We start from the raw sequence: 12,699 nt of genomic DNA on the forward strand, positions 1-12,699 counted from the left end.
TTGTTGCCTTGTTTTTGCTTTTACTACCCTGTTTGTGGAAATGAAGCAGTACCTGGCGGTCAGCTGCACCCCTCTTGTAGGAAGAGGTAGCAGTGAACTGTTTTCTTTAGCATCACTTAATACTGTTGGTCAGATTCAGATAGATGCTAGATTAGATAGATTGGATAGATGATTGATAGATGGTAAGATGGATGGATGGATGGATGGATGGATGGATGGATGGATGGATGGAGAGGTAGATAGACAGATAATAAAACCAAAGCCATTGAACCAGTTATCCTCAATTTATTGCTGGCTTTTGTCCTTTGGTGTCTGAGGCATCTAACACAGTGTAATCATGGGGAGTTGTGCCATCCCCTGTAGTCCCTGCAGGATCTGCCTCCCTAAGACTAGCTTTTCCAGGGCGCAGGGGTCTATACTTCTACCCTGATTTGGTCTCTGTGAGCACTTCTCCCTGTTGGTGCCTGTGTGTTCAGATCATATGCTGAACTGCCTTTAGGGACTCTGGATTGAACTTGCCATAGGCAATTTATAACATGAAAGTAGTATCGAGTTGGAGAAAGACAAACTGTAGGGCTCAGCTTGTTTGAGGGATGCTGTAAGACATTGGTTTTCTCATGTAAGTAATGACTTTCAAAGGAAGGTACATGGAGAACAGTTACTTCTTCATCACTTCTGTTCTGCCAGATTTTGAGGCTTGTCCGAGAATGGAATAGCCTGACAGCCATGAAGCAGAAGATGATCAGGAAAAGTGGGCAGCTGTTCTGCAGCCCAGTCCTGGCCTTGGAAGAGATCACAAAACAGCAGGCCAAAGAAAACAGTGCTAAAAGGTAAGCGTGCCTTTCCTTCACATCTTGTGGTAGATTGCTTTCATTACAAGCCCTGCATTCCTTCATAGCAATGAATAAGCCAGTTGTGGGGTACACTTGTAATTGCACCCCTTAGGAGTGGAGGCATGAGGATCAGGAATTCAAGGTCATTCTCAGCTATATGGGAAGTTCAAGGGTAGTCTGGGTAACAAAAAACCTTGTATTAAGAGAGGGAAGGAGGAAGAATTATACTCAAAATGATAGCTATATCATTTCATAGCAATGTAGATATATATATATAGTGAATTTAATCAGATCTGCTGGGAGACATCAGATTGTCTGGATTTTACTTACCAGGAATCCTGCTCATTAACAGGGGCCAGAGACAGGGGTTGGTGTACCTGTGATACAACAGAGACTTTTACTCCCCCCCCCCTCCCCAGAGTGCAGAGCACGCCCTGGGGCTCTTATCTGCCTTGAAGCAGGGAGCTGGTCCCATTGTAACACACCATCGTGTTCCCAGACTGGAAAATAGTGTCAGCTCCGTGGTTGGAAAATAAAGGTTAATTAATTGTGACACATTTTTAGTATCATCTGCCATCAGAAACCCTGCTTCTCCTAGCAAGGAACAAAGTTCCTTCTTTGAGGGAAATCGCAGAGTAACAGTCCTGCCTGATACACCTTCCTCCATAAATCTACATTTGCGCTAGTCAATAGGGAAGGATAGAAGGATGCAGAGGAAGCCAGGCGGTGGTGGCGCATGCCTTTAATCCCAGCACTCGGGAGGCAGAGGCAGGCGGATCTCTGTGAGTTCGAGACCAGCCTGGTCTACAAGAGCTAGTTCCAGGACAGGTTCCAAAGCCACAGAGAAACCCTGTCTCGAAAAAAAAAAAAAAAGAAGAAGAAGAAGAAGAAGAAGAAGAAGAAGGATGCAGAGGTCCTGGGTTTGGTTCCCAGCACCCACAAAATGGCTAACAACCATCTGTAACTCTAGCTCAAGGAGATCTAGTTCCCTCCTCTGGCTTCCATAGGCACCATGTTTCCAAAAGTGGAAGATAGCTGCCCTACGGGTCAGTTTTCCTAAGTGTCGAAACGTTTGAGGACATTTTAGGTTATCACACTACAGAACATACCTAGAGACCGGCTTGGTTAAGGAGTTGGCCGTGTGAACAGGAGGAGGAGAATGAAGGAAGCTGTTCACGGGGTTCATTTAGACACCTTGTGACTGGTCAGAGAGAGGGAAGTCTGTCAGGGAAACCTTTGTAGCCACAGAGGGGAACAGCTCAGCACTAGCGTCCTGTGGGCGCCTCAGGAGGAAGGGTGTGTCCACAGAGCAGGTGTGGAAGACCGAGTGAGTGGCAGAGCGCCACCTGAGGCTGCCTTAGACTCCACTCTCTTTCCCTTGTCACCCTACCTGACTGTTTTTAGAGAAATTAACCAAGAGTCTCTTAGAAACCCTTAGCCCAGTGGGCATGAAGGGGGCGGCATCACCCTTCACTCCCTAGGCATGCACAGGAAGGACTCATTTCTTGAAAACATTAAATGTCAGGCTGGAGACGTGGCTCGGTGTGCAAATCACCTGTATGAGGAACGAAGTTTATATTCCCAGGACCCATATATAAGCTGAGTCTACCCAGCAGTCAGGACACAGAGACAGGGATCCTTTGGGCAAGTTGACTAGCTAGACTCGCCAAGTGATTGAACTCCAGATCCAGCAAGAGACCCTGCTTTGGTGACGTGGAAAGTGATCCAGCAACAGACGCTGAGATCAACCCTTGGTCTACATGCACCCGCAGAGACAGATTCTCACACACACACACACATACAATGTCTCAAGAAGAGCAATAACAAAAAAGACATAGACATGAAATTTTGGGATTCCTGAAAAATTGATTAGATCCCCAGCAAACACCAAACAGCCCCAGCAGTTATAGGCCTTATCCAACCTGAGGTTGCAGCTAGCTTCCAGGTAACTCAGTCTAGGATGATGGGAAATGACCAAGACCAGCAACCACTGCGATGGTTCCTGAATGAGTTCCGTTTCTGAGACCAGGCTGGTTTAGTGACAGCCGTATTACGTTAGATCCTCTACCAGCAGGTCAGCACCCTAGAGCCCAGGATTATAGCCATCAGTATGAGCCATTTTCCAAAGCTCACACTTGTTTTAAAAATGTCATCTTGGGGGCTGAAGAGATGGCTTGGAGGTTAAGAGCACTGGCTGTTCTTCCAAGAGGTCCTGAGTTCAATTCCCAGCAACCTCATGGTGGCTCACAGCCATCTATAGTGGGATCTGATGCCCTCTTCTGATGAGTGCACAATCAGATAGAACACTCGTATACATAAAATAAATAAATCATAAAAAAATTTAAGTGTATCTTTTACTGGACTCTTATTCAGAAACTGGTTTTGTGGGTAACGGTCTTCCTTCTCTGTTTGCCAAACTTGATATTTACCATCCTCCTTTAGGAGCTGTCATATTTCCATGAATGTCTGGAAGCCACAATGAAAAATGAAATATTGGAAACATGACACTAAGTTTTAAAAGGTGTCAGTTCCCTTCTTTGGGGTCAATCTTTTTCTTGTAGTTTTCAGAAACTTATGCTAAACCTTCTCTGCAAAAGCGAGTGGTTGTTTTCCGTTTTAACTCCGACTAGATGTCTCGGCACCACTGAAATGACTGGATTACACATCCGAGTTCTTCCCATTGACAGTACCGAGGCCAGGCTTAACAGCCCCTACTCTGCAAAGCTCAGGAAGTCTGAGCTCATTTAGAACCCTCAGAGATGTGTTAGCAGATGCTTCAGTCTGGGAATGAAGTGGTTGGGGGATGGAGGCCAAGAAGGAGGCTTAGAAACTAGAAGATCAAGGTAACTCACTATGAGTTAACCTGAGTTTTACTTTAAGAAACAGACATAAGTACAAAAATAAATAAGTAATATTAAGTTATATATATATATATGATATATCACATATATGTGTTTTTTGAGACAGGATTTCTCTGTGTAACAGCACTGACTGTACTGGGACTAGCTCTTATAGACTTCTGTTGCAGAAGAGAATAGTCCATCACACATAAAGCAACCAAGACTGGTTTTCGTTTGTTTGTTTTTTGTTTTTTGGGTTTTTTTTTTTTGTTTGGTTTGTTTTATTTTATTTATTTATTTATTTTTGCTTTTTCAAGACAGGGTCTCTTTGTATTCTTTGGCTATTCTGGAACTCACTTCAAAAACAGGCTGACCTCTAACTCAGAGATCCACCTGCCTCTGCCTTCTGAGTGCTGCGATTTAAGGTGTGTGGCTCTAAGCCCAGCTCACAGCAGCCAAGACTTTTAACCTAGAGATTCTAGTTCTGGGGATTTAATATATATGTGTGTTTTTGTTTCCATTGTGTGTGTGTGTATGTGTGTTTGTGTGTGTGTGTGTGCACATGTGGAGATGTCAGGAATCATCCTCAATTGTTCTTCCACCTTGTTCATTGACGCATGTCTCTGAAATCCAAAGCTTACGTATATGGCAAGTCTATGAGGCAGAACTACAGGTGGCCACACCCATCTGGCAATTGGATGGATTTTTGGGGATCGAAACCCTATTTCTCATACTTGCTCTTTAAGCACTTTAACCACTAAGCCATCTCCCTAATTCCTATATATACAGTTCATGTATAAAAAATACAGTGGAGGGCTGGAGAGATGGCTCAGGGGTTAAGAGCACTGGCTGCTCTTTGAGACGACCCAGGTTCAATTCCCAGCATCCACGGGGCAGCTTAGAACAATCTGTAACTCCAGCTCCAGGAGATTGGATGCCCTTTTCAGATTCACACACACACTAGGCACAAGTGGTACACAAACGTGTATGCAGGCAAAACAGCTATACACATAAACCAAAGTATTGTAAGAGACCCATTTCCCCCCTAGAGTCTAGAGCATTTTTCAATGTGGTAGGGTAAATGTATACTTTCGCCTGACAATCACTCATCAGAAACTAGGTACACAGGTTATCACCTGGTGATAGTGGAGTGGCATGCAACCATTAAAATGAATAGGGAGGGCTGGGCATATAGTTCAGTGAGTAAAGAGAACTTGTTTTGCAAGCATGAAGGCCAGTGTTCAAATCCCCATCATGCATGTGAAAAAACAAAATAAAAAGCTGGGCATGAAGAAGTTCATGTAGAATTTAAAATGTCTACAATAAGGGTAAACTAGCCAAGAAATTGGTCATGCTAATTAGAAAAAAATTAATTGGGTAATTGCATTTTACCTCCTTAATTCCCCCTTTACCTTGAATTGAATTACTTTCTTTTACTTCCCACACCTAGGCCAGGTGTGTTACTGATAGTGCGTGAGAGGGTCTGGCTCCCACATCAAGAGGGCTTTGTTCCGCTAAGACTGGCAAGTTAAGGGCAGCAACCTCAAGTTTATAGGACATCCAGTCGAACTCGGTTAACTAAAAGAATCACTTTACACGAAAGCTGTGTGGTGTTGTAGCTGACAGAGCTGATTTGCTGGGACCTCAAAGGTCAGAAGAGGAGGGGCACACTTGGAAAGTCTCTGTGCAGTTTGAGAGGCAGGTTTTTTTTTTTATTGAGAAAAGGAAAAAAAACCCAAGTTTCCACCTCCTCCCAGCCTCCCATTTCCCTCCCCCTCCTCCCACCATTCCCCCCCTCCTCCCACCCTTCCCCCTCCTCCCACCCTTCTCCCCCTCCCCCCACTCCTCTCCCCCTCCCTCTCCAGTCCAAAGAGCAGTCAGGGTTCCCTGCCCTGTGGTAAGTCCTAGGTCCTCCCCCCTCCGTCTATATTTAGGAAGGTGAACATCCAAACTGGCTAGGCTCCCGCAAAGCCAGCACATTACGTAGGATCAAAACCCCGTGCCATTGTCCTTAGCTTCTCATCAGTCCTCATTGTTCGCCATGTTCAGAGAGACCAGTTATATCCCATGCTTTTTCCGTCACAGTCCAGCTGGCCTTGGTGAGCTCCCAATAGATGAGCTCCACTGTCTCAGTGGGTGGGTGCACCCCTCGTGGTCCCGACTTCGTTGCTCATCTTCTCCCTCCTTCTGCTCCTCATTGGGACCTTGAGAGCTCAGTCCAGTGCTCCAGTGTGGGTCTATGTCTCTAACGCCATCCATCACCAGATGAAGGTTCTATGATGATATGCAAGATATTCGTCAGTATTGCTATAGGATAGGGTCATTTCAGGTTCTTTATCCTCAGCTGTCCAAGGAACTAACTGGGGACCTTGGCTTGGGCTCCTGGGAGCCACTCTAGGTTTAAGGCTCTTGCCAACCCTAAGGTGGCTCCCTTAACTAAGAATTGTGCTTCCGTGCTCCCTTATCCAACCTTCCTTTATCCCAATCCTCCTTTTTCCCCAAGTTCCCCCAATCCTCCCCTTCTGCCTTATCTCTCCCCATCTCCCCTTACCCCCCTCCCACCCCACCCCCAAGATCCCAATTTTCTCCCAGGCAATTTTGTCTATTTCCCATAGCCAAGAGGATAACTATGAGTTTTTCCTTTGGTTCACCTTCTTACTTAGCTTCTTTAGGATCACCATTGTAGACTCCATGACCCTTATTTATGGCTAGAAACCAATTATGAGTGAGTACATCCCATATTCATCTTTTTGGGTCTGGGTTACCTCACTCAGTATAGTGTTTTCTATTTCCATCCATTTGCATGCAAAATTCGAGAAGTCATTGTTTTTTACCGCAGCTTAGTACTCTAATGTGTAGATGTTCCACACTTTCTTCATCCATTCTTCCATTGAAGGGCATCTAGGTTGTTTCCAGGTTCTGGCTATTACAAATAATACTGCTATGAACATAGTTGGACAAATGCTCTTGTCGTTTGATAGGGCATCTCTTGGGTATATTCCCAGGAGTGGTATTGCTGGGTCCAGGGGTAGGTTGATCCCGAATTTCCTGAGAAACCGAAACACTGATTTCCAAAGTGGTTGCACAAGATTGCATTCCCACCAGCAATGGATGAGGGTACCCCTTCCTCCACAGCCTCTCCAGCAAAGGCTATCATTGGAGTTTTTTATTTTAGCCATTCTGACAGGTGTATGATGATATCTCAAAGTTGTTTTGATTTGCATTTCCCTGATCGCTAAGGAGGTTGAGCATGACCTTAAGTGTCTTTTGGCCATTTGAACTTCCTCTGCTGAGAATTCTCTGTTCATTTCAGTGCCCCATTTTTTAATTGGGTTAATTAGCATTTTAAAGTCTAGTTTCCTGAGTTCTCTATATATTTTGGAGATCAGACCTTTGTCTGTTACGGGGTTGGTAAAGATCTCCCAGTCTATAGGTTGCAAGAGGCAGTTTTCTTAAGGTTGTCGACTGTACGTATATTTGATCATTTCTTATGCCCACATCCACTCCTTTCTTCCCCCAGATTTGAGAGTTTGTGCAGTCTGGTTTTCTTGCTGCAGTAAGATCTCTGATCATGAGTAACTTGGACAGGAAAGGGTCTGCTCAGCTTATACTTGCAGGCCACGCTCTGATTAGTGAGGAAAAATGGGTTGAGGTTGGGAACTTGAGGAAGGAACTGAGAAGGATCCATGAGGTTTGCTGCTTCCTAGTTAGCTCTCTGGCTCACTCTGCAGCTTTCTTATACAATGTGAGATCATCTATCTGGCCAGGAAATGGTGCCACCCACAGTGGGCTGGGACCTCCAACACCAATGAACTGTCAAGACAATCTCCAACAGACATGCCCACAGGCAAGCTTATCTGAGTAATTCTTCAACCAGGCTTTCCTCTCAGATAATGCTAGGCTGTGGATAGTTGACAATTAAAAATTATGAATGACTCTTGACTTTCTTGGAGAAGTGAATATTATGACAACTGATTTGGACAAAGATAGGGGTTTCCACATAACAAACAGCAGCCAGAAGGACAAGCACATTTTCAAACGTCACGGTCAGCTAGGAAACATAATTGTGTCTTTCTTTTGTTCCTTTGCTTTTACCTGGAGCGTGGTGAATATAAGTTACAGATTCTACTTGAGAGTATAACTCAGTGCAGAACACTTGATTAGCTTACAAGGTGGGTTCCAGGGTCAGTCTTTGGTACCAGGGGGACAGGAGGCAACCACCAAGTTGAGACTGTGTTGGCGATCAATTATGAGCTGGCAAGAAGGCTCAGTGGGTAAAGGCATTTGCAACCGAATCTGAGTTCAATCCCTAGAACCCACATGTTAGAAGGAGAAAACAAACCTGACTTGTAACAGAGAGAGAGGTCATTTTTAAAAAGATTTAAGGCGCTATAGAGCTGGCTCAGTACTTAAGAGTACTTGCTACTTACCGAGGATCTGGACTTGGTTCCCAGCACCCACAAAGGACTGCTTATCCCTCCATTTCCGGGGTGGGGGGCGGATATGATGCTCTCTTCTGGCCTCTATAGGAACTGCATGTAGTGTGTGTGTGTGTGTGTGTGTGTGTGTGTGTGTGTGTGTGTACATGCATACACACATCATTTTACAACTGTTAGGATTTTCTAAAAATACAGAAAATAACTGAGCAAGGTGCTGTACATTTTTAATCCCAGCACTTCAGAAGGGGGGCAAGCAGATCTCTGTGAGTTCAAGGCCAGCTTGGTCTCTCTAGGGAGTTGCAGGCCAGCTAGGACCACTACATAGTGGGACTCAAAACAGAAAAGGGTATACAAACTCTTTTTATGTTGTTACTCTGAGTTAACTGCACATAATAATGGGTTTCACTGTGACGTTTTCATTCACATATATAATGCAGACAGTGCATTTTGTTCAGACTCACCCCATGACCCTCTCTTGTTCCCTTTCCTCTCCCACTGACCCCTTCTTCTTCCCAACTAGACTGTGTTCTGTATCCACGCCTTTGTGTGTGTAACCACAATACTCTGTGAGCTTATTCAGGGTTGCTTACAGGAGCGTGGCTGAAGACTTAGTTACTAGAGCATGGATACCTCACCAGCAACTACACCCTCAGCAATGCCTCTCCCTCCCCAGAAACTCCTATATGAGAAAAACATATTTAACATCTCATTGTTCTAGATATATCACTAAAGAAGATGTTGCCACGGCCTCCATGAATAAAGTGAAAACCGATGGGGGCCACATCCGTCTGATCACCAAGGAGTCCAGGCCACAGGACCCTTCTATAAAGTAAGTGCCCCATGATACTTCCACCTAATGAAAAATACTGCTTCAAACTTACACACCAGTTTCTGTGATAATAGCCCCCATGGTGTGACCTCTTCAGAGGTCACAAAGTAGTGTCAGGACTTACTAGCTTTTTAGGCCTCCTAACAATGTTCCTAGGCCCATGAGCTCATCATCTTAGACATCAAAGATGAGGAATACCCCAAACCAGGAGCCTATGCGACCTGCCCCAAGTGGGTAAAGATGCCAAAAGACCTGACTCTGCGAGCCTGGCATTGTTCTGGTCGTATCAGCCCAGTATGGCTGGGGCCCCACTCAAGTGAGCATGTGTCCTGTTGTGTTTCACGTCTAATGTTTATCTGATCAACTTGTAGTTTACCTGGAGAAACCTGATATTTAACAAGTGTTCTGCTCTATCACTGTGGCTATGACAGTCCCTTCGCTCTGTAAGGCAGAGAAAAAAAACCAAAAAAACAGAATCCGTAGTGTCCTGAGGCTGAGGAGGTGTATAGGCCAGCTGAGTGAGGAGCGGCACAGCCAGTAGGGTTCCGGAGAGTTCACATTAGTTTGGATGAGCATTTCCAGTCCATCTCATGGCCCAGCGTCATCTGATGTCTGGAAGTGGTTAGTGGGGAGGCCCCTCAGTGCGTAAAAGAGGCTGCTGTGTCAAATTAGTTTTTGTGGTATGGTTCTTATCAAGTAGGCTGAACTATGGGGTACTACCGACCACAGCCATTTCACCTCCTGACTGAATTCCAGATCGAACCTTTCTGCAGAGCAGTGGCCCAGCTTCCCTACTTACTATATGGTGTTTTGTTCTATTGTAGAAAGCTCTGCAGAGCCTGTGTCCCATTTCCAAAACCCTGTCCGGCTGATCTTGCTCTTGAGCCGTCCCCATCTAAAGGCTACATTCAGGCTGTGGATAAGGAAGGAAGGCCGCTCTGTCTCCGCTGCCAGCATCCCACCTGCCAGCCTGAGCAAGGGTCCAGTGCCTGGGACTCACGGTTCTGCTCCCTGGAATGTCAGGAGGAATTCTGGATCCGGTCCAATAACAGTTACCTGAGAGCCCAGGTGTTTGCAGCAGAACATGGCGTGTGTCAGCTCTGCGGGGTGAATGCACAGGAACTCTTTCTGCGAGTGAGAGATGCCCCTAAAAGTCAGAGGAAGAGTCTACTAGATGCTGCCTGGACTGAAAAGCTCCCACTGGAGCAGGTATGTCTCCGTGGCTGTCACAGTGGCGCAGTCCGAGGTGAATGCTGACGGACTCTGTCGAGAAAATAGCAAACCCACTCCATCACCAGCTTTAGCGCTCACCGTGTGGCTCTCCGCTTGCATCTGTCTCTTGCTTCGTCCAGTCAGCTCATCTTCGTCATACATCTCATGGGCAATGACTGCCGCCCGCCTCCTTCTCTCCCTCTGTTCTCTCCTCCCTCCTTTTTCCTACTCCTTCCTTTCCTTCTTTCCCACTCCCTTCCTGTCTCTCTTACCCTCTCCCTCCCTCTCTCTTCTCTCAGCTCTTCCTGTGTAAAAACATAATCACAGTACAAATGACTACGGCCAACAAAATGAGAAGTTGTCAATTATAGTAAGTGCATGTTTGCTTTTCAAGATTGTCTCATTTATTTTGTTCAAATTAGGATCAGAATACATCTTTGTTTTGTTTGTCATGCCATTTATGCTTTGTTTAGTCTCTGGCATCCCCTCCCTTTTTTTGTTGATTGAGGAAAGAAACAGGATCATTTCCCTGTAGAGTTCCCTTCACTCTGTGTGTCTCACTGTGTCCACATGATGTCTCGACTTGTTTTCCTGAGTCGTGGCTCTGTGGTCTAGGTGTCCTTGGATTATGATTCTGTTTTAAGGGTTAAGTGTGGCACATGGCTGCAAACACAGACACTGAGCTACTTCCAATATGTTCGTATCTTAGGACCAGGCGTAAGGGGTTAACTTCAAAATGCAGCTTATAATGAAAAGGCTGTGTGTGTGGTCCATTGCACAATGCAACTTTAGTAAAAGCTTTTGGCCAGTTCCCCTGCCTAGCACACTCATCAGTATTCACTTAGCTTCCCGAAACACAATCAGATGTCTGATCTTCTTACAAAAACTATTCTAAACTTCCAACTAAAGGAAAATGTCTGATTTTGTGGTGTGCTTAGTCAAAAAAGGGTCACTAAAGCAATCCCTGCCACTAAGATATCAGAGGAATTCCTGTCAACTAAACAAATTATATATTTTTAACCAGGTGTGGTAGCACACACCTTTAATCCCAATACTCACTGGGAAACAGAGGCAGGAGGATCTCAGCAAGTTCAAGGCTAGCCTGGTTCACAGAGTGAGTTCCAGGACAGCCAAGGCTACATAGTGAGTCGTTGACTAGAATTAATTAATTAAAAAACAAATTATATATTTTAATTTAACTTACCTGCTACATTATGATAGAATTAGCTAATATTTGTTTCTAAACGATGACTTAATGTATCTATGGGATCTCGAGAAATACACTATTTCTCTAGCAATATTCCTGAGATATCCCCTGGTCTAACTGCACCCCTCAGCCAAGCTCCCACACTGCCTGCTGCCTGGGCAAGCAGACTTCTGAAGATGTGCGGGAGACTCACGGCCATCTTGAAAGTGACCTGTCTAGGAATGTAGCAGCCACTGCGTTAGACACGGCTCCCAGGAGTGCTGAGGGAAGAAGCCTCAGCAGGAGGCTCACATTGAACAGGATTCTTTTCAGGAGGCAAATTCAGCATGATGAGAGCTGGCCCCCGGGGATCTGCTGCACATTTCCCAGAGAAAATAAAGACATCTTCTGGACCATTGAATCTGCCAGTTAAAGATGTTCAGAGAGAAAAAAAACTGGCTGCAAAGGGCAGAAGCAAATGGATTCTTTTCTTCTAAGAATATGCCATTTCGAATGACATTTGTCATTACTTCTAAACTCAATCTGTTCCTTCTAACAGAAGGCTGGAAGCTCAGTACGGAAGAAAGAAAGTCAGGCAGTGACTAACTTTAGCAGGACAAAGTTCCCTGCACCAGCTTGCCGCCTGAGAACTCCTCAGGGGTTGGCGCTACTGGTCAGGTCACTGGTCCACCCCAGAGCCCTACCTGCTTTCTCTAAAGTGCCTTACAAATGTCCAGCTTGGACAGCACCATCTACTGAAAAGGTTGTCTTTTTTCCAGGGTCTGTGCTTGACACCTGTCTTAGTTAGGGTTTTATTGCTGTGAAGAGACACCATGACCACAGCGACTCTTATAAAGGAGAACATTTATTTGGGGCTGACTTATATACAGTTCAGAGATTTAGTCCATTATCCTCATGGCAGAAAACATGGCGGTATGTAGGCAGACATGGTGCTGGAGAAGAAGCCGAGAGTCCTACACCTATCTTGATCCGCAGGCAGGAAAAAGAGACTGTGAGCCACACAAGGCTTAGCTTGAGCATATGAGACCTCAAAGCCTGGCCCCCAAGTGACACACTTCCTCCAACAAGGCCACACCTACTCCAAAAAAGCCACACCTCCGATAGGCTAAGCATTCAAACACATGAGTTTATAGGTGTCATTCCTAGTCAAACCATCACAGCACCTGCATCAAAAATTAGGGGTCCAAGACGGGCGATGGTGGCGCACGCCTTTAATCCCAGCACTTGGGAGACAGAAGCAGGGGGATCTCTGTGAGTTTGAAACCAGCCTGGTCTACAAGAGCTAGATCCAGGACAGGCTCCAAAGCCACAGAGAAACCCTGTCTCGAAAAACCAAAAA

The 12,699-nt window shown here is 45.4% G+C and overlaps 1 protein-coding gene across 2 annotated transcripts in view; it reads left to right on the top strand.

Moving 5' to 3' along the window:
- Zranb3 (zinc finger RANBP2-type containing 3) overlaps window positions 1-12,699 on the top strand; it is a 47,410-nt gene that overhangs the window by 32,257 nt on the left and 2,454 nt on the right. For both annotated transcript variants that reach the window (XM_013346667.2, XM_026779614.1), the window contains exons 9-11: window positions 688-830; window positions 8,831-8,941; window positions 9,766-10,150. In XM_013346667.2, coding sequence (XP_013202121.2) covers window positions 688-830; window positions 8,831-8,941; window positions 9,766-10,150 — 639 coding nt within the window. The remainder of the gene's footprint in view (window positions 1-687; window positions 831-8,830; window positions 8,942-9,765; window positions 10,151-12,699) is intronic.

This window comes from Microtus ochrogaster, chromosome 6 (genome assembly GCF_000317375.1).
Source record: "Microtus ochrogaster isolate Prairie Vole_2 chromosome 6, MicOch1.0, whole genome shotgun sequence".
In the NCBI taxonomy this organism is placed as follows: domain Eukaryota; kingdom Metazoa; phylum Chordata; class Mammalia; order Rodentia; family Cricetidae; genus Microtus; species Microtus ochrogaster.